Genomic DNA, 22,969 nt, shown 5'->3' with positions numbered 1-22,969 from the left:
CCTTTTCACTCTCTACCACTGTCGGTGTAATACCACACAGTTGGTATGTTACTCTGGGGTTACTGTTTCCCATATGCAGTACTTGCCAGTTGCCACCTCTCAGTCCATCTGCTCAACTTTTCTAGGTCCTGTTGCAGTAGTGTATGCTGCTGCAACAGGATGTAGAAACTAATGACATCTGTTCATTAGTGTCATTAACAACCCTGCCGACCTTTGTATCATCTGCAAACCTGGACATTAAGCCTGATATACCATTATTATTATTATTATTAGCCATATAGTACAAGGAAGCCTGAGGCTTATGCTGCACCAGCCAAAAAAAAAAAAATTCCCGAGTTACCCCCCCCCCGTGTGTGTGTGTGTGTGTGTGTGTGTGTGTGTGTGTGTGTGTGTGTGTGTGTGTGTGTGTGTGTGTGTGTGTGTGTGTGTGTGTGTGTGTGTGTGTGTGTGAGAGTGAGTGAGTGAGTGAGTGAGAGAGAGAGAGAGAGAGAGAGAGAGAAGTAGAAGGCATCACCAAGAAAGAGATGATGATATCCAGCTCAGGACCCTGGATTTGCCAAGCCCATACTCACCAGATGTGAGCCCCCGGGGTTAAATCAATATCATTAATGAATACAGAAAACAACAATGGACCCAACGCTGAACCCTGGGGACTCCACTAATAACATTAGTCCACGAAGAGCAGTGTCCATTGATTACCACTCTCTGTCACCTCTCACTCAACATATCCCTTTATCCATAGCAGCAGTTTGCCTCCAATGCCACACTGCTCCAATTTGTGCAGCAGTCTACCATGTGCAACAGTATCGAAAGCTTTTTTTAGATTTTAATATTTACATGTGCCAGAGGCCTAGACTACATCAATCTGGCTGGCATTATCAATAGTTTTGTTTTGATTCAAGTAAATTTATTGAAGCAGTGGGCAAACTAGGTTTGCTTGTTGCTATGCATAGAGTAAATTGCAGTATTGCACTACTTTAAATAATAAATATAGCTTCAATAAAGAAGTGTATGCTGTTATTCATACTGCAGTTTTAATTTTGAGATAAAAAAGAACTGAATATCTCAAAAAGCTCTCCAATAGAAGGTAGAAGAAAGCAAAGAGAAAGCAGCCAGGAAAGATACATATATAGGGAAACAAAATGTGACCAGAAATAGAAACAGCCAAATTCAAAATATTGCAATATAAGTTTGTCTGCTGAGTCTCTAATCATAGTTTTGACACTTATTAGGGTTTTGTGATTGGGTAAGTAGACACTGAGAAGACCGTGGTGAGTGATTACAATCGTAGGTAATAAGTAATAAATTTGTTTTTTTGCTTTATGTTTCCCTTAAAACGTATCCCCCGCATACAAACTTTTAATGAATTTAACGTCATATGGAATCAAATGATTTTGCAAGGTACAGTAAAAACAAAGCAGATACTTTGTTGTATATTCAGGATTCGATATACCTAGCACCCCACTGAGGTGAGTAACGATCAGCACTGAAACTTGGAAGTGGTGAAAGTTTTCCATAAATTAGATAATAAAAAACATTCAGTAGGTCTGAATGATTAGCAGGTTTTGTAATTGAGGCTTATGCTCAATGGGATGACCTGCGAGATTTCTTTTCTTCTTTTCCGTGGTTGGATTACTGTTTCAAAACTTCTAATGTCAACGTTTGCTCAGATCGTGTAAGTGAAATTATTTTTGCAGGAATGGAATCCTTTATCCCACACTCCACTTTAAAATCTCGTCCTTTATCTAAACCTTGCTTTTCCAATAAATGTGCTAAGGCTGTTCAAGAGAAGAATGTTGCATATCGTAATTGGCTTGTTTCTAATTCTTCAGTTTCATTTTCTGCCTCCACCAAAGCTCGCAACAATTGGAATGCAGTTATTAATCAGTCCAAACTAGAGTTGAACAGGCTAAAAGAAGAAAACTTGCTTCTTGCCCTAACAGTAGCCGAGCATTCTGGTCTCTTGCCAGAGCTATTGGCCGCAACTTTTGCCCTTCTCTGCTCCCACCTCTTCCAAACCAGATGGTTCTGTTGTCACATTGGCCAACGATAAAGCTGACCTGCTAGCATCCCATTTTTTTCCCAACTCATCTATTAAAAATCTTGGTAAAACACCTCCCACCATTCTTAACACGCTCCATTCAGTGACTCCTGTGATCTTCCGTCAAAAGGATGTCAGAAGGATTTTGACAAATCTTGATGCTAAGAAAGCTCCAGGTTCCAATGGTATTTCTCCACTTGTTTCAAAAGCTGTGCTCCTGAACTTACTCCTGTTCTTTGTCGCCTTTTTTCACTTTCTTATTCCAAAGGTGTTTTTCCTTCTGCTTGGAAATTTGTTCATATCTAGCCAGTTCCTAAAAAGGGTTGTGTTTTTTTTTGTTAGTTTTTGGCTCATCACCTTCTGTGGTCATTATGCACCTCCCAAAGTTTTTGCTTTTTACTCTGATCCAAGCCCGAGGCAGGATTCGAATCCGTGACCTTTGGGTTTCCAGGCAGGCACTTACCCACCTGGCTGGCCTTGTCGGCCCCTAAAAAGGGTGACAAATCCCTCCCATCCAATTATCGTCCCATTGCAATTACTTCTACTCTTTCTAAAGTAATGGAGAAATCAATTAACTGCCAACTCTTAAACTACCTAGAAACCTTCTGTCTGATCAACGATCGTGTGGATCCACTGGTGATATTCTGGCTTATGTTACCCATTTGTAGACAAATTCAATTGAATAGTTTGGTGAAATGCAAGCAGTTGCTCTTGACATCTCAAAGGCTTTTGATCGAGTTTGGCATAAAGGTCTTCTAAACAACCTTCCATCTTATGGTTTTCCAACTGTTTTTTTGTAATTGGTTATCCAGTTTTCTCTCTGATCGCTCACTGAAGGTGATGGTAGATGGCTCTCTGTGTTCTAACTTCTCTACTAATGCCGGTGTCCCCCCAAGGTTCAGTTCTTTTTACCACTCTTTTCCTCTTGTATATTAATGACCTTCTTCCATTGACTGGAAATCCTATCCGTAATTTTGCCGATGATAGCACATTGCATTCTCGCTCAATCAGCTTCAACTTCTCCACCTTGCCCCACTCAGTCAGCTTTCAAATTTCAGCTTCTCGAAAATCTGCTACCAATTGCGTAAATGCCGATCTCTAGGTAATTCGTCAGTGGGGCAAAGACAACTTAGCTGATTTCAATCCTTCTAAAACTCAGTCTTGTCTTATATCTCTCAAAAAGATTCTTCTCCTCCTATGCTTATCTTTGGTTACACTCCGATTTCTAGGCAAAATGATATATCTCTTTTGGAGATTACTCTGTCCTCTAATCTCTCTTGGCATGAGCACATTACAAATATTGCTTCCTCTGCATCTAAAAAACTTGGTTTTCTCTTTCGCTCTCAGTCTTACTTTTCTTCCAAACAGCTGTTCACTCTTTACAAATCGCAAATCCGCCCTACCAAGGAATATTGTTCCCACATCTCTGGTGGTGCCCCCAAAACCTCACTCAGTCTTCTTGATTCCGTTCAGAAGAGGGCAGTTAGATTAATTAATGACTCATCTCTAACAGAGTCTCTTCTACAGATACTTCCATGGGCACTGTTCTTCTGAATTGGCTTCTATAATTTCCGCTCTCTCTTTCAAAACAGTCCTAACGCGTGCTGCCACCAGTCAACATCCATTTACTGTCCAACTTCAAACTCACAGAACCAACTTTTCATCTTCCTCATTTATTTATTCAACTGCCATTTTCTGGAACAACCTTCCTTCGTATATGTATTTCCTGAAAATTACAGTCTACAGATGTTGAAGTCCAACGTCAACAAATATCTTCTTTCATCTTCTCAACCTCCAACCCAAGCACAGCACTAAAGGTTCTAATACCTTTCGTGTTTGGGGTTTACATAAAAAAAAAAAAAAAATTATCAGTTGATTCAACCACTGCTCAAAAAATTGTTTTATTTATCATTTATTTATTTACTTTGTAAAACATTCATTATGCATATCTTCAATTGCAGTGCATGAGTATTGGAGAGCTGTAAGAAATACAGTAATGCAAGAAGTTAGCATAAAACATAAGAAGCAATATGTATTATTTTTCTTTTAATTCTGTTGTTGAAATTAAATATTTTGAATTAAGAAATATTGCTTCATATATATATTGGAATCTGTAGACTCAGTAGACCCTACTGAATACTAAGTGGAAAAAAGCAATGAAGAGTAATTACAAGCAGAAATGGGTGTACGGTGGTGCCTTGCAATTCGGCCTACCGCAATTCGACAGTCTGATTTCATGGGCCGCCCCAAATGCTACATGATATTGCACAATAGAATTCTTTGCTGGACTACGTAGCTACGTTTAACATTACTAAGTAGCGCTAAATAGTGACGGTTGCTTCATACATTTTAACCAATGGTATTAAAGAGTGGGAGTAACATTTAACCAATGATAGATAAAGCGGGAATAGATCCTACAATCGTTCAGCTACGTTAGCCGCTCTCAAAGATAGCTACAGGTATGCAGTCAGTTCTTCCTCAGTTATGAGACAACATTATCTCGTTAATAATTGTAGTCTGAGTTCATGTTTGCTCGAGTTGTTTGTGCTAATTTATAATTCAGCATTTCTCATAAAGTAAAAAATTTTGTACTTTGGCAGTTACATATTTATTTTTTGAGTGAAATTTGATAATGGGTCCAAAGATAAGTGAACAGCGAAATAATTCAGGAAAGAAAGACACTTGGTTGAGCATCGAAAAGAAGAAAGAAATTATAGATAAAAGTGCAGAAAGGTAGAACAATTACAGATGTAGCTCAAGAGTATGGCATCCCTAGGTCAACCGTGGCAACTTTTTGGCAACAAAGAGACAAGATTATAGGTGCTAGGGTGTTTGCTGGAGCAATGAAAATTTCTGACAGAAACAGATCTTTAATCAATGAAGAAATGGAAAAGCTGCTTCTTACCTGGATTAGAGAAAGACAGATGAAAGGAGATCCAGTAACTCAGGCAATGATCTGTGAGAAGGCTAGGTTAATTTTTGAAGAACTGCAGAAGAAAATTCCAGGACGTATCTCAGATCAAACTGATGAATTCAAGGCAAGTTGTGGGTGGTTTCACAGATTCAAAGGTAGGACAGGTATCCATAGTGTTCTCAGACATGGGGAAGCAGCTAGTGCAGATAAAAAGGCTGCAGAAGGGTTTGTGAAAAAATTTGAAGATTTAATCACGAAGGAAGGCTACTTGCTGCAGCAAATTTTTAACGGGGATGAAACTGGGTCATATGGGAAGCACTTACCAAATCGAACATACATCACACAAGAAGAAGTGACGCTCCCAGGACATAAGCCTATGAAAGATAGGCTTACCTTGTTATTGGCAGCAAATGCAAGGGGAGACTTTAAAGTAAAGCCACTTCTCGTTTACCCCTCTAAAAATCCTCGGTGCTTTGGGAAGAAAATTATCAAGTCCAAACTGCCAGTGATGTGGAGATCCAATGCAAAAGCCTGGGTAGACCAGAAAGTCTTCAAATATTGGATTTTTGAGGAGATTGCCCCGAGCATAAAAAAATTCCTCATTGACAACAATTTACCTTTGAAAGCACTGCTGATTCTTGACAATGCTAGTGCCCACCCCCAAGACTTGGCGAACATTCTTGAAATTGACTTTGATTTCATCAAAGTCCAGTTTTTGCCTCGAAACACCACATCACTGATCCAACCCATGGATCAAGAAGTACTTGCCTGTTTTAAAAAACTTTACACCGAGGCTTTGTTTTCACAGCTTTTCGACGTGACTCATTCTTCTGATAAGTCACTGAAGGAGTTCTGGAAGACTGAGTTCAATATTCTTCATGCCATTTCCTTTATTAAAACTGCCTGGGAGGGAGTGACACAGAGGACCCTTCGTACATCATGGAAGAAACTCATTCCTTCCTTTTTTCGGGATGACAACAGTGCAGTCCAAGCCGCTGAAGAATCAGAAGCAGCTGTGACCATGCAAGAAATCATTTCGACGGCGGAGAACGTCGACATAGGAGAAGTTGATGAGGCTGATGTGGAAGAGCTTGTGGAGGATCACGATGATGAACTAACCGTGGAAGAACTCAAAACACTCTGCAAACAGGAAGCAAAAGAGAGAGAAAAGGAAATTTCACGTGAAGAAGAAGACAGGGAAAAAGGGCCGATGCCAACAGCTGCCATTAAAGAAATTTTATTCCATTGGGAGAAGGTGCAGTCTGCTTGTTTAAAATGGCACCCCAACACTGCTGTTGTAACTAGAATGACAGACTTGTTTGACAACACTACTATGCATCACTTCAAGGCTATCTTGAAAAAGAGGGAGAGACAGTCCACCCTTGATCAATTCCTCATCCCCATTGAAGCCAAGAGGAGAAGAGAAGGGGTAGAACAAGATAAATAAAATATCTTTCCAATGTCTAAGGCTCAATGAAATGTATGTACTCATTATGTATTTTGTAATTTCATTTGTTATATGGTAGAATATAGTAAAGTCAATAATATTGTGTATTTCTCTCCGACAACAAATTAATCAATTTGTCATAAACTTATATGGAAAATATTGACCCGCAATTTGACTGTAATTCGGCGACGGATTACAGTCTAATTGCGAGCACCACTGTACATTCGTAAGTTTAAATGTGCTGAATGATTTTTCAATTCTAAAATCAAAATGCCTAATAGACTACTGTTTTACTTTAAGGCTGTGTAATTTTTTTTTTTTTTTTTTTAATTTTAAGCAGAATTAATAAAATTTGCTGCAAATTTTTACAAATATGCAGCAAATAGATGCACATGCCAAATTTCGCATGTTGTCTGTACTGAAAAATGGAAGAGCCTATTATAATTTCATGTTTTTATTATATGGCTGTAATTTTTTTTTTTTTTTGCCCTTCACTAGAATTAATGTGTTTTTTTTTTTTTTTTTAATAATGTAAGCATTTTTAAACATTTAATTTCTTATTAAAAATTAAAAACAGAAATTAATTTCAGAACTCGATTAAGAAATGATATTTTGGTATACTTCAAGCAGAATTCAAAAAATCCAAAATATTTTCAATAAATTAAAAATAGTTGGTCACTTGACAGGAGTAGTGATAACCCCACTGGTCGAAACTGAGGTGCAATGACCACTGCTGGGTTAATTATATGTAGAGGTATCCTATGAAGTCAAGAACTGGATGATAAAGTTAGATAGCCATGTGTGAGATTGAGAGAAGAAAAGCCTAACAAAAAAGTGATCACTTATTATCAAGGGCGTATTCAGAGGTGGGCAGAGAGGGCATATGCCCCCTTAACCAAAAATTTGCAATTAAAATAATTTAGAGTGCAGGAGGCATTCTAAAAAAAACTCAAAAGCCTGGTCGCCGTGATATTACCTGGACCTGGTTGCCATGCACCCCCTTATGATGATACCTGGATATGCCACTGCTTATTATGCCTGAAATATTTTGGAGTTTTTTCAATATGCTGCACCAACTTCAAACGCCATTTTTTTAATGCATTATTTTTCAAATTATTTATTGGTAACTTATCCTTTATATTTTACAAGCTACTCCTTTATATTTTACATCATGCTATACCTGCAGGTATCAAAGGGATTGCATTAACTTAATGTCTTAATTGTAGGAACTAAGAGCAGCATTTGATCCATATAATCTTATACTGACAGCAGCTGTACCAGTAGCAAAATTTCGTTTACAAGAGGGTTACGAAGTGCAGGAGCTGGGCCAGTAAGTATATGCAACATACCTTTTTTAATTATTATTTGCATCTTTACATAACAATACAGAAAATGTTTTATGTCACTAATTGCATATATTTGTCATATGCATATATTTGCAGTATTGCAAATTCTAGTTGACAGTCCTGAGTTCCTATAATATTCCAGTGGTTATTTGAACTGTGATAGAAAATTGAAGTTACATTCAGCATTCAAAATATGACATTAAGGTAAAAGAATATGTGGAAGAAAGCTATCTGTTTCAATATGCAGGTAAACACATCCTCAGGAGCAGCTTTGATGTGGCTGATCATCAATTGCTCCAATTTATGAAAGCCAGGCAACTACATAGTGACCTAATCATTGAATTGACCTAATAATCAACAGAAATACCTTTTATGTTTCATAAATTATAAGAGGAAAAAAAAAAAAAAAAAACTAGTATAAATTTAAACCCCAAATGAACAGTTACATACTAGATTTAAGAAATTTTCTTTTTGTCATAGAGTAATTAGAGGTGGTAGATGACTTTCATCAACCGGTGAAATACCACCACTTTGCGTATTGGAGGCTTGAAGTGGTGAAACCCATGTTTAGTCTCTAGAGCAAAGTTTCCGGCATCCCCCTCCCCCCATACTTCTCCTTCAACCCATGCATGGTACTAAGTACTATAGGTTTTGATACCTTTCGTGTTTGGGGTTTTTCATAAAAAAAAAAAAAAAAAAAAAAATATACTGCTGGAATGATCCCAGTGTAACCTTATGCAAATTTAGGAAGAATTAGAGTTGTTTTTGTTTGGTTTTTAGGAGCATTAGCAGCTAAGGCCCTATTGCTCTGGGATATGCGGTGGTCATCCCTGACCTTTCTGCATTCTCCGTATTTGGTGGTGACGGGCTCGAACCCCGGTCTAATCAAGAAGCGTGTGCTACGCACTACTGCTCCTTCCCACCTGGCTATGGAGGCGGCCTTGGAAGGATTAGAAAAATAGTTAAGACAAAATGGCTTCCAATTTAACACAATAATTATATTTATTCTGATGGCATTTCTTGGAATCATACAAAAGCTGAGTTTCTTGGGAGCTCCCATTTGTTCCCCTCACCAATCTTGTTGCCCTTCTCTGTACTTGCTCCAGCAGCTGTACATCCTTCCTAAAATGAGGTCTCCAGACTTGTATGCAGTATCAAGATGTAGCCCAAACATTGCCTTGTATAACGGGATAATCACCTCCTTGTCCCTACTAGCAAAATTTCACCCCAAAACATCATGTGCTACCCTGGCAGCCTGTCTGCACTGTTTAGAGAACTTCATATTTGACTGCACAATTACCCTAGGTCTTTTCATTTTCCACTACTCTGAGTGTAGTACCACACAGTTGGTACATTAAACTGAGTTTAGTGGTGCAGTACTTTGCCTTTGCCAATTTTTAACTTCAGTTGCTATTTCTCAGCCCAACTGCCTAAGTTTTCTAGATCTTGTTGCAGTAGCATACCATTATTACTGTTATTAACCACCATGCCAACTTTTGTACCATCTGCAAACTAAGATATTAAGCCCGATGTACCTTCATCAATATCATTAATAAATCCAGAAAACAACAGCAGGCCCACCACCGAACCATGGAGGACTCTGCTGATAACATTAGTCCTCACAGAGCAGTGTCCATTGACAAGAACTCTGTCTTCTCCCATTCAACCAGACAACTGCTTTATCCATACCAGTAAGTTGTCTTTAATGCCACACTGCTCCAATTTATACAGCAGTCTATTATGTGCAAGGGTATCAAATACCTTTCCTGAAATCCAAGTATATGTTATCAGAATTATTTTTTGCATCCAGTTCCTTTGTTACTGCATCATAGTAGCCAGTCAAATTAGTCAGACAAGATCGCCTCTTAAAAAACCCATGCTGTGACTGAAATATAGCTGCACTCCCATCTAGATGGTCCTGCATTACTTCTTTAGCCAGTGACACCATTATTTTTTCTGGAACAGAAGTTAAGCTAACAGGTCTGTAATTACTCATTTTACTCTTTCATCCTCCTTTGTGAATTAGCGATACATTCACACATCTCCAGTCCATGGGGACTTCCCCTGAATCCAATGATGCTCTCATAATTATGGCTGTGGGTTTGCTTACCTCCCTTATTATAATTGGTAGATCTCATCCATCCCAGTTGCCTTTTTTACATTTATTTCCAGCAATTTCTCTTCCACTTTCTTTTTAGTCATTACAAAATCATTTAGCTCCATGGTAGAGTTTGATAAACTTGTGGCATCCATTCTCCTAAAGAAATCTTCATGTTTGAATGTAGATGCAAAATACTCAATTCACCTTCAATTGTTGATGATCCTACTGAGGTTGTCAACAACCTCAGTAGGATCATCAACAATTGAACCATCGATATCAAATGGACGTATGTGATTCATCCTCTTCCTTCTTGAGTTTACACAAGTTGTCTTTGCTATTTTTCTTTGTATCCTTTGCCAAAGATTTTTCATAATCTGCCTTAGCTTGCCTAACATCCTTAGTGACTTGATTGCATACTAGTTTAGATATACCACAGACTTCTGTTTAACTTGATAATTTATATGCATCTCTTGCATTTTTCTTTTATGCAACAAGTCTCACTTCTGTTTAACCTGATAATTTATATGCATCTCTTGCATTTTTCTTTTATGCAACAAGTCTCATTAGTTTATCTGACATCCATTTAGGTCTATACCTTGAATGGTATTCCTTAGTTGGTATGAAAATCCTGGTAGCTTCTATGATTATTTCCTTGAATGCTTCCCATTTAGAATTTACTGATGGTAACATTATCAGTTGATCCCACTGCATAGTATTTAAAACTGTCTGAGACTACTGTAGTAACCTTTACGAAAGCAAAAACCTTTCTCTTTACCCTTGATGGTATTATATCTTTAAGTACTTTCTGCACCAAGACACTGTGATCACTGCTATGTAATGGTTCTTTTACTAGTACTAATACAAATTTTGCCAGTAATAATAAAAATACTGTATGACTGAAAGGGTTTACACCAGTGCTTCTCAAAGTGGGCGATATTGCCCCGTGGGGGCATTTGAATTATCCATGGAGGCGTTAGGCATGAAAGGGGGCAGATGGAGCACCATCAATGATTGGCTGTTACAAGGGTTTCAAATTTAGCATTGCATTAGTAGAGGCATTTGATGCAAGAAAGCAAGCTTATGCAGCATCAGCCAAAAAAAAAAAAAAAAAAACCCACTTCCACTTCACCCCTCTGTTCGTTCAAAATACCTGTCCAGCTGAGCCTTAAACTTATTTAGGCTATCAACCTCCACCACAAGGGATGGAAGTCTGTTCCACCAACCAACCACCCGCTGGCTAAAGGCAAATTTCCGCACGTCTATCCTACATCTGTCTTTCTTCAATTTGAATTTATGCCCTCTCAGGTGATTTTTCTGAGCTAGAGGAAGAATCCCATCAGCATTGAGCATGCTTAAACCATTCAAGGCTTTATACACCTCTATCAGATCACCTCGCTGGTGCCTAGTCTCCAGACACTGTAATTTGCAAAACTTAAGCCTTTCTTCGTAAGAGCACCCCTTTGTTCCATTCACTAATCTTGTTGCCCTTCTCTGTACTCGTTCCAGCAGCTCTACATCCTTCTTGAAATGAGGCCTCCAGACCTGTATACAATACTCTAGGTGTGGCCTGACCATTGCCTTATACAATGGAATAATCACCTCCTTATCCCTGCTGGAAAAATTCCTGTATATCATTGACAATACTCCATGAGCTACTCTTGCAACCCGTCTGCACTGCTCAGAGAACTTCATATCTGCCTGCACAACCACCCCCAAGTCCCTTTCATTCTCTACCACTGTCAGTGTAGTACCACAGAGTTGATACGTTGCTCTGGGGTTGCTGTTTCCCATGTGTAGTACTTTACATTTGTCAATGTTAAACTTCATCTGCCACCTCTCAGCCCATCTGCTCAACCTTTCCAGATCCTGCTGCAGCAGCATAGTGTCAGTAGTGTCCGTGACAACCCTGCCAACCTTTGTATCATCTGCAAACTTGGACATTAAGCTTGATATACCATCATCAATATCATTTATAAATACAGAAAACAATAATGGACCCAACACTGAGCCCTGAGGGACTCCACTAATAACATTAGTCCACGATGAGCAGTGTCCATTGATTACCACTCTCTGTCTTCTCCCACTCAACCACCCCTTTATCCATAGCAGCAATTTGCCTCCAATGTCACACTGCTCCAATTTGTGTAGCAGTCTTCCATGTGCAACAGTATCAAAAGCCTTTCTAAGATCCAAGTATATAATATCAAAGTTATTCCCTGCATCCAGTTCTTTTGTGACTGCATCATAGTATCCAATCAAGTTGGTCAGGCAAGACTTCCCCTTAACAAAACCATGCTGTGTCTGAGCTATAACTGAAGTCTTGTCTAAATGATCCTGCAGTGCTTCTTTAACCAGTGCCTCCATTAATTTTCCTGGAACAGAAGTTAAGCTCACAGGTCTATAATTACTTGTGTCAGCCTTTGATCCTCCTTTGTGAATTGGGGTCACATTTGCACATTTCCAGTCTATGGGTACCTCCCCTGAGTCCAAGGAAGCTCTCATAATTATGGCTTTATGGGAATTATGGGTTTTATGGCTTATTTAAAAAATGCCGTGCCAAATATTATTACTGTTCATTCACCGTCAGCATTTAGTGTATTGTGTCATTCACCGTCAGTATTTAGTTGCAAAAAAACTTGGTGATCAACTGCACAATTCTCTACACTGTTATTATTGCTATAAACAAAATTAAAGCACATTCTTTGAATGATCGTATATTTCGAAATCTTTGATCAAAATGGTGAAGATTTTGAACGATTGCTGCTTCACTCCGAGGTTCGGTGGCTGTCAAAAGGCAACTGTCTCAACAGATTTTATGAACTCTTTGATACTGTTGTCGACTTTTTTGAAGATAGGAACAAACCTTAGTAATGACCTCAAGAAAATGAAAACTGATATTGCTTATCTTGCAGATTTATTTACTAGATTCAACGCAATGAACTTACATTTACAAGGACAAGTTGTAACTCTTATTAAGGAAAACTCAAATTTCAGCATTTATTTCGAAATTAAAGCTTTTTATGCGCAACGTAGGATGACATGAATTGTATCAATTTCCAAATCTGTTGGAAATAGAGAAAAAAGAAAAAAATAGCTGATGAAACTACTAACTTTTTGTAATCATCTAGAAATGTTGCACAGAGATATGCAGGAAAGGTTCGAAGATCTCCTTAATTTGAAAATTCCAGATTGGGTTATAAATCCTTTTTTAAATAATGACGATGGTGAACGTTTTGTAGATGAAGAATTGATTGAGTTACAAAATGAAGTTGAACTGAAGCCAAAATTTCAAATTTCATATCAGAAATTTTGGTTACAAAAGAAAATCCCTGACCATTATCCTGCATTGTGGGGAATTGTAAAAAAAATTACTTATTTCTTTTCCAACATCATATCTAGTTGAAAGCGGTTTCAGTGCTGTATCTCAATTGCTGACAAAACAAAGAAATTGTCTGGATGTTGTTAAACATGGCGATTTATGACTTCTACTTACAGATATTAAACCTAATATTGATAAGCTAATAAACCTCCACCAAGCTCATCCATCACATTAAATATTAAAATATAATTAACTATTTCCATTAATATCATGACTTATTTATGTAATTAACTTTAATTTTTATGACTTAATTTAAGTGACTATAACTGACTTTATTTATATAGTTGTAATTTTTTATGAAGAAGGAATAAAGTGCAGTAAATAGTTTTCTTTATAATTCACACACATACATGCAGGGCTGCATTTACATTTTTGGAGGCAAACAGACAAATATTCATTTCAGTTATTTAGCTTCACTTTATATTCGTGGGCTAAAAAAAAGCCGTGGCGAGGGCTTTTTTTAGGGGTTGGGGCGGTGATCCAAAAAAGTTTGAGATGCACTGGTTTACACTCATATTTTATAGATAACATAAGGAAAGTAAAGATAAATTTGTATATACAGTGTATCATATAAATTTTAGCAAGATGTTAAATTTTAGATTTCACCATAAACTATTCTGTTAATTTTGCAGGTTGCTAGATTTCATACATGTAATGACATATGATCTACGTGGAAACTGGGCCAATTTTGCTGATGTCCATAGCCCTTTATATAAGCGTCCTTTTGACCAGTGGGCTTATGAAAAGTTGAATGTGGTAAGGATGGAATGTTGTACATATTCTTATAACCCCATTGATAATGGCATTAATATCATAGATAACAATATAGTAATATCTAGAAAAAGCCAAATTTTAATTAGGCACGTTTGCAAATTTAAATTAACAGGAAAATTTTAGTGAGATTCACCACTTCAGTGGTGCATCTCACTAAAATTAATTTGCTATGATCAGTGGCACTTTAACAATGAGTAGTCTAAGCTGCTTCGTTTGAAGCACACACACACACATTTGATGTATTCAGTGTGTGCTGAGTTGTGAAGTTCTCTCCTTCAGAAGCACATCTTGAGCCTTCAACTTTGCACAAATGTAGTGATGAACTGATGCAAAGAAACTATTTATAGTATATGAAGTTGTGCTCAGGGCAAATACCTTGCTGTAGAGATTTCTCAAAGAACCTATTTATCAGTTTTATCTGAATCATACATAAGTATATAAGGTTTATATCATTAGGTAGAATTCTAATTTTGAAAACTTGGTGTTTAAACCTGGTAATCGTGAACAGGGCCTCTCACTTTGGTTGAAAAAAAAAAAAAAAAAATTCAAACATTTGACAAAGTTATATATACTGTATAACCATTATTAACTTTAAAATTAAAATCAAAACATATGCCAGTAGTATGGCAAAACTGTTGAGCGAAAATTTAAACATAATAGTTAAATTAACATAAAGGTTAAATCAACGGGGAGGAGAAAGTAAAGGTAACAAGACTAAAATTGTAGCCGAAACTCTCCGAATAATTTAGAAATTCAATTAAAATTATTCCATTTTAAAATTTAAAATTAAAGCCAATTATTTAGAATTTAGTGGTTAGATAGTATGAATCAGAGCTGTACTACTCAATATGTTCTACGTTGATAATAATATTAGTAAAATAATAAGAGGAGTTTACCTCAATATAGTGCGTAGAACACTTCCGTATGATACCCTCCAGAAATTAAAACGAAAAAATCAACAACTTACCGGTACATTAGAGTAAAATGTAAATAATTAAATAATCAATTTAACACAATTCAAATCAATTTAAAACAATTAAAAATCAAATTAACGCAATTAAAAGAATCTAACGAAAATATTCAAAACGATTTTCCTTCCTGAAGCAGACAACGCTTTTCGACCGTATGTCGTGATCACAGGAATGAAAATTACCGAATCGGGTTAAACCTGATACTTAAATAGAGATTATTTGTCTTCGCGCATGCGCGTAAAGGTCCACGCATCGGAGATTAAATATGGCCGCCTAACATTAACAGAATTCTCGTGTAATTTAATTTCAACGGTTTCTGCAATTAATCCCCTCACCCAGTATCCAACAAACCGACATATCAACAGGTTACAAATCTTTCCTCGTGTACACTATCGCAGGACCAGATTTTGCTTTTATCCAAAGGACTAAATTATAATTTAACACCTCGAAAACTGCCTAAAAAACAATGCGTAATTGATATTGAATTTGGACTTCGTAATGTTCCACAAAAAGATGTATTTATTCAACAAGTTAACCAAGTAGTGAATAACATAAAAGAAACGCGACTTCCTAAATTGAATACACATGACTGTTCAGCTTTACGAGAACTTTGGGGGAAAAAGGATATTATTATACAGAGGGCAGATAAAGGAGATACAGTGGTAATAGCATTAGCATTAGTAGAGGCATTTGATGCAAGAAAGCAAGCTTATGCAGCATCAGCCAAAAAAAAAAAAAAAAAAAAAGTAACATAAATAAATAAAAAATAACCACTTCATCCCTCTGTTCGTTCGAAATACCTGTCCAGCTGAGCCTTAAACTTATTTAGGCTATCAACTTCCACGACAAGGGATGGAAGTCTGTTCCACCTACCAACCACCCGCTGGCTAAAGGCAAATTTCCGCACATCTATCCCACATCTGTCTTTCCTCAATTTGAATTTATGCCCTCTCAGGTGATTATTCTGAGCAAGAGGAAGAATCCCATCAGCATTGAGCATGCTCAAACCATTCAAGGCTTTGTACACCTCTATCAGATCACCTCGCTGGTGCCTAGTCTCCAGACACTGTAATTCACAAAACTTAAGCCTTTCTTCGTAACAGCACCCCTTTGTCCCATTCACTAATCTTGTTGCCCTTCTCTGTACTCGTTCCAGCAGCTCTACATCCTTCTTGAAATGAGGCCTCCAGGCCTGTATACAGTACTCTGCGTGTGGCCTGACTATTGCCTTATACAAGGGAATAATCACCTCCTTATCCCTGCTAGAAAAATTCCTATATATCATTGACAATACACCATGAGCTACTCATGCAGCCCGTCTGCACTGCTCAGAGAACTTCATATCTGCCTGCACAACCACCCCCAGGTCCCTTTCATTCTCTACCACTGTCAGTGTAGTACCACCGAGTTGATACGTTGCTCTGGGGTTGCTGTTTCCCATATGTAGTACTTTACATTTGTCAATGTTAAACTTCATTTGCCACCTCGAAGCCCATCTGCTCAACCTTTCCAAATCCTGTTGCAGCAGCATAGTGTCAGTAGTGTCCTTGACAACCCTGCCAACCTTCGTATCGTCTGCAAACTTGGACGTTAAGCCTGATATACCATCATCAGTATCATTTATAAATACAGAAAACAATAAAGGACCCAATACTGAACCCTGAGGGACTCCACTAATAACATTAGTCCATGATGAGCAGTGTCCATTGGTTACCACTCTCTGTCTTCTCCCCCTCAACCACCCCTTTATCCATAGCAGCAATTTGCCTCCAATGCCACACTGCTCCAATTTGTGCAGCAGTCTTCCATGTGCAACAGTATCAAAAGCCTTTCTAAGATCCAAGTATATAATATCAAAGTTATTCCCTGCATCCAGTTCTTTTGTGACTGCATCATAGTATCCAATCAAATTGGTCAGGCAAGACTTCCCCTTAACAAAACCATGCTGTGTCCTAGCTATAACTGAAGTCTTGTCTAGATGATCCTGCAGTGCTTCTTTAACCAGTGCCTCCATTAATTTTCCGGGAACAGAAGTTAAACTCACAGGTCTATAATAACTTGTGTCAGCCTTTGATCCTCCTTTGTGAATTGGGGTCACATTTGCACATCTCCAGTCCATGGGTACCTCCCCTGAGTCCAAGGAAGCTCTCATAATTATGGCTAAGGGTTTGCTTACTTCCTTTGCTGCCTCCTTTAATATAACTGGATAGATCCCATCCACCCCAGGTGCCTTTCTTGTGTTTATCTTCAACAATTTCTCCTCCACTTTGCTCTCAATTATTACAAGATTCTCTAGCTTACTGCTAGAGTTGAATACACCTCTGGCATTCCCCTCACTGAATAACTCCTCATGTGTGAATGTCGATGCAAAATATTCATTTAGTTTGTTAGCTACCTGAGCAGGGTCATCAACAGTTGACCCATCGATATCAAGTGGACCAATCTGATTCATCCCCTTCCTTCTAGAGTTTACATAAGTAAAGAACTCTTTGCTGTTTTTCTTCGCATCCCTTGCCAATGATCTCTCGTAATCTGCCTTTGCCTGCCTAACCTCCTTTGTAACTTGGTTACAGATCAACTTGTATCTATCATAGGCGTCTGTGTCACGTGTTAATTTGTATGTATCCCATGCATTTTTCTTCTCTGCCATATGCCTCATTAGTTCATCTGACATCCATTTAGGCCTAAACCTTGAACAATATTTCTTAGTTGGTATGTAAAGCCTAGTAGCTTCCAAGATAAGTTCTTTGAATGCTTCCCATTTTGAATTTGCTGTTGGCAATATCATCAGTTGATCCCACTGTATAGAATTTAAATACTGTCTCAGTCCATTGTAGTCGCCTTTACGAAAGCAATACCCCTTCCCTTTACCCCTAATGGTAGTTACCTCTTTGAGTAACTCCCACTTCAGAACACTGTGATCACTGCCACCTAGTGGTTCATTTATCTGCAGATTCTTAATGCATGAAGAATCACTACTGATAATCAAATCAAGAGTATTACTCTCTCTAGTTGCCTCCTGAACATGCTGATGTAGAAAACAATCATCCAATAAATCCACAAAAGCCTTGCTACTGTGTGAGTGACCAGCCCCCAAATTCCAGTCAATATCTGGGAAATTAAAATCCCCCATTATAAGACTCTCTGATTTACTGGCCCACTCTATTTCTCCGAACAGTTTCTTATTATACTCATCAGAGTCATTAGGCCTATAGCACACTCCTACTCTCAATTTTGATCTCCCAATGCTTATGTCACACCAAACTGACTTGACACTGCACTGTCCAGCGATGTCGACTGGCTTCACTTCCTTGGATTTTATGTGTTTTTTAACTAATAGCATAACCCCTTCTCCCTTCCTATCCTGTCTATCCTTTCTGTAGACATTGTACTCCCCAAATTCCAGTTCTGCATTCCTTATATGTGTGACACCACGTCTCTGAAATCCCCTCAATATCTGCCTTTGATGTTTTGAGCAATACCTCAAATTCATCAAATTTATTTACTAAACTCCTAGCATTGGTGTACACGCAAGTATACATGCACCTGTTCTTTTTCTTAGCTACCCTAACACAACCCATGTGTTTACTTGTACCCCAATGATTCCCAGCAGTCTCTGAAATATCCTGCATCTTATTTTCCAGGCTGCGGCTCATTCCCATAGAAGCAGTGCAAGAATCACTTTCACCTCTGCCAGTGACTACTGTTAATCTAATAGTCCTTGTATCCCCCTAATCTAGCAGTTTTCCGACCCACCTAACACTGCCTCGATAGCATCAGCAAACATTCTTGCACCCTTTCTATTTAAGTGTATCCCATCACTGTAGAAGCAGTCTCTCCTGTTAACAAGTACAGACTAGGCTGAAAAAAATTCTACCCCTTGAGCCCTGCACAATCTTTCCAGGGCCGAATTGATTGACAGGGCTCTCATCATATACTCCCTCCTATCGTGTCTGGGCAGAATTGCAGACGCTTTCAATACTAGATAAACATGATTATATTAATAAGTTAGATTCAGTTGTGTCAGATACCTCCACTTATTGTGATGTAGACCCGGCACTGTTTAACAATTTGGTCAATCAATACAATAAAACGTTAACCACGTATCGAAAAAACGACTACATTACTATGGTTCAGTTAAAGGAATTGAAGTTCAGAACATACAATATTCCTGCACTTTTCGGTCAGGTAAAATTACACAAGACTGGGTTTCCTATTCGACCTATTGTTTCCTACAGGAACTCGGCATTTTCATCCTTAGCCACACATGTATATAACATTATAAAACCCTTTAGACAGGTAATACAATTTGTGATTAAGAACTACGATGCATTATTTAATAATCTTAAAGACTGTAGACTCGGCGAAAATGACAATTTATTCTCACTAGATGTTACCTCATTATATACGAATGTAAACGTTGAATACACATTAGATATTATTTGGGATATGTTAAATAAAAACTCGACACCGATTAATTATATGAAGCTACCTATTAAGGAAATTTTTCACTTAATTAAACTGTTAGTTGAGGCTAACTACATCACCTTTCGAGACAAGGTGTACAAACAAATTTTTGGATTACCAATCGGTTTGAGCCTGAGTGGCTTAATGTGAGAGATCTATCTCTCAACGATTGAGCAGATACATTTGACACCTTTTCGAACCCGTATCACATACTATGGGAGGTATTTAGACGATGTTCTAGTTATTACCGATAGTAATACTATCCAAGACATTTTACATTCGTTTAATAATATTCATTCTAGACTCAAATTTACATTGGAAAGGGAGGATACGGATACAAAGTCATTAAACTTTCTAAATTTCACGCTTACCCGGGACTTGAATAAAATACAATTTAGCATCTATCGAAAACCTACAAACACCAGTATGCTTCTACATTATAATAGCTATCACCTGTTCACCTACAAAAGATCGATTATTTTTAATCAATTTCTTAATGCCTATAAATATTCAACGACAGATTCTGCTTTGGACTCAGAAATACAAATATTAACTAACAGATTCTTTTGGTTTTTTGTTTTTTTTTTTTTTTTTTTAGGAGCATTAGCAACTAAGGCCATATTGCTCTGGAATATGCGGTGGTCATTCTCTGACCTTTCCGCATCCTCCGTATTTGGTGGTGACGGGCTCGAACCCCGGTCTAATCAAGAAGCGTGTGCTACGCACTGCTGCTCCTTCCCACCTGGCTACGGAGACGCCAACAGATTCTTAAACAGGGGTTATTCCATTACCACAATAAACCGAATTAGGGTACAAGCTAAGGATAGGATACAAAATACTACACCAATCAACAATAGTAATATCAAAAAATACTTTATTTCTGTCCCATATGTTGAACAGTGGCACAAACAGCTTAACAGATTCTTTAAAGATATCGAATTTAAAATTGTAGCTAGGCCAATACGGAAGTTACACACAATACTGAACAATCGCTCGGTTCTTTCAGCGTTCGCAACACAAATTAATGATCTGGTATACAACAATTCTTTCGGTGATTGTGACTCATCTTATCAAGGTTCGACCCGATTTTCTCTTAATATTCGTGTAAACCAACATGAAGCCTCAGTTCGTGCTTCTCGTTCAGCAGCGTCAGAATTAGCCTTTCATGCCATTAACGAAAAACATACTTTTTTATTTAACGAGGCCAAAATACTTAACGTTCAACGTAATTATACGCGACTATTAATTGCAGAAACCGTTGAAATTAAATTACACGAGAATTCTGTTAATGTTCATCGGCCATATTTGATCTCTGATGCAAGGACCTTTACGCACATGCGCGAAGACAAATAATCACTATTTAAGTATCAGGTTTAACCCGATTCGGTAATTTTCATTCCTGTGATCACGACATACGGTCGAAAAGCGTTGTCAGCTTCAGGAAGGAAAATCGTTTTGAATATTTTCGTTAGATTCTTTTAATTGCGTTAATTTGATTTTTAATTGTTTTAAATTGATTTGAATTGTGTTTAATTATTTATATTTTACTCTAGTGTACCAGTAAGTTGTTGATTTTTTCGTTTTTTCCGTTTTAATTTCTGGAGGGTATCATACGGAAGTGTTCTACGCACTATATTGAGGTAAACTCCTCTTATTATTTTACTAAGAATTTAGTGGTGCTCCCCAGTAAGGTGCCAGTTCCAAGATATGTGAAATTTCACCAATAGAGACTAAACAAACTACAAAAATAAAACAAAGTAACAAAAATATTTTTGTTAATACTGGGGGGGGGGTGCCATAAATAATTGGATTTCTTTATTCGGAGAGTTTCGGCTACAATTTTAGTCTTGTTACCTTTACTTTCCCCTCTCCGTTGATTTAACCTTTATGTTAATTTAACTATTATGTTTAAATTTTCGCTCAACAGTTTTGCCATACTACTGGCATATGTTTTGATTTTAATTTTAAACTTAATAACTGTTATGTATTAGGCATCATATGGAGGATTGCGTATTTTTCTGCCTCTAATGATAGCTTTATATTTATTTTCTTTATTTTCATAATTTTTCTAACTATATCATTATTTAAATATAAAGCATCCATAAAATTACTGAGTTTAGGTTGTAAAGATGTAAAATTATAGTTTAAGCGTAATATATAGAACACACCAATTAATGCCATCAAACGATCGAACATTACATCGGACGTTATGTATATACTAAATAGATACGTTATAGTGTAAAGTAAATATCTTTAAAGTTTGAAAATCCATATAGCCATAGTCCTGCCATATCTCCAGTATACATGAAAACCAAAATATAAATCATATTAAGTAAATTAATAAAATAATATGCCCAACACAGGAAAATTATTTTGCAAGGAATAGCTACTAAAGCTAACCGAAGGAGAACGCTCCTTCGGTTAGCTTTAGTAGCTATTTTCTGCAAATTTTATGCTAAATTGTGTTCAGCAAAATTTTAATAATTACTCAGTTGTGCTTATAATGTGGTAGCGATCGGTCGGGCTAAATATCATCCAGCCTGTAACATTTATAAATTGTTGTTATGTAATACGGTACTACACTTGTTGTTTTGGCATTCTAGACTTACATTTGTCTCAAATCTTACGTTAATGTTATACTAAATTATTCTACATTTCCACTATTATATAATTTGGCTTTAGTATACAGGCAGATGATAACAGAAACCGATGGCTCAGTCTAGCATGGGTTGGTTATTTTGTAAGGGTTTAGCCCTCGACAAAGTTCCTTGCAAAATAATTTTCCTGTGTTGGGCATATTATTTTATTAATTTACTTAATATGATTTATATTTTGGTTTTCATGTATACTGGAGATATGGCAGGACTATGGCTATATGGATTTTCAAACTTTAAAGATATTTACTTTACACTATAACGTATCTATTTAGTATATTATTTAAATATATATATATATTGTCATTTAATTAGACAGCATGGCTATTTCAAGCCTTCATAAAATGAAGTTTTTCTCCTAATTCTGAAAAGTAGTAAAATATGTAATAGGTAGAGAGCTTCATTACACATATAGCCTTTGTGTGTGAAATAGAGCCGAACCACTGCAAATGGCTTTACATTTTGTGTTATGTTGCAACAATTCATTCAGAATGTTTCAATAAATCAAATAATTCAATCAGTGGCACAAGGAATTTGGGATAACAATGGTGCAACAGAAAATATTGATATACAAATTCCTTTTTTCATATTAAATATATCACAATTTATTGTTGCACCACAGGCCTTTTGTACCTTACATCTGGATAGTATGTGATTTCACATACATTGGAACATTAGCATTAGTAGAAGCATATGATGCAAAGAGTTTTCTGAAACCATTCAGGGCCTTATACACCTCAATCAGATCACCTCACAGGTGCCTAGTCTCCAGACACTACAATTTGCAGAACTTAAGCCTTTCTTTATAAGAGCAACCCTTTGTTCCATTTACCAATCTCGTTACCCTTTTCTGGACTCATTCCAGCAGTTCTACA

At 37.2% G+C, this 22,969-nt stretch overlaps 1 protein-coding gene across 1 annotated transcript in view; it reads left to right on the top strand.

The window, feature by feature from the left end:
• LOC150079581 (endochitinase-like) overlaps positions 1–22,969 on the top strand; it is a 70,143-nt gene that overhangs the window by 29,512 nt on the left and 17,662 nt on the right. The window contains exons 5-6 of the mRNA XM_090383124.1: positions 7,629–7,732; positions 13,861–13,984. Of these exons, the coding sequence (XP_090239250.1) occupies positions 7,629–7,732; positions 13,861–13,984 (228 nt within the window). The remainder of the gene's footprint in view (positions 1–7,628; positions 7,733–13,860; positions 13,985–22,969) is intronic.

Source organism: Mastigoproctus giganteus, chromosome 10 (genome assembly GCF_048544385.1).
Source record: "Mastigoproctus giganteus isolate SK-2022 chromosome 10, ASM4854438v1, whole genome shotgun sequence".
Taxonomy (NCBI): domain Eukaryota; kingdom Metazoa; phylum Arthropoda; class Arachnida; order Uropygi; family Thelyphonidae; genus Mastigoproctus; species Mastigoproctus giganteus.
This window is presented reverse-complemented; position numbering and strand designations above follow the sequence as displayed.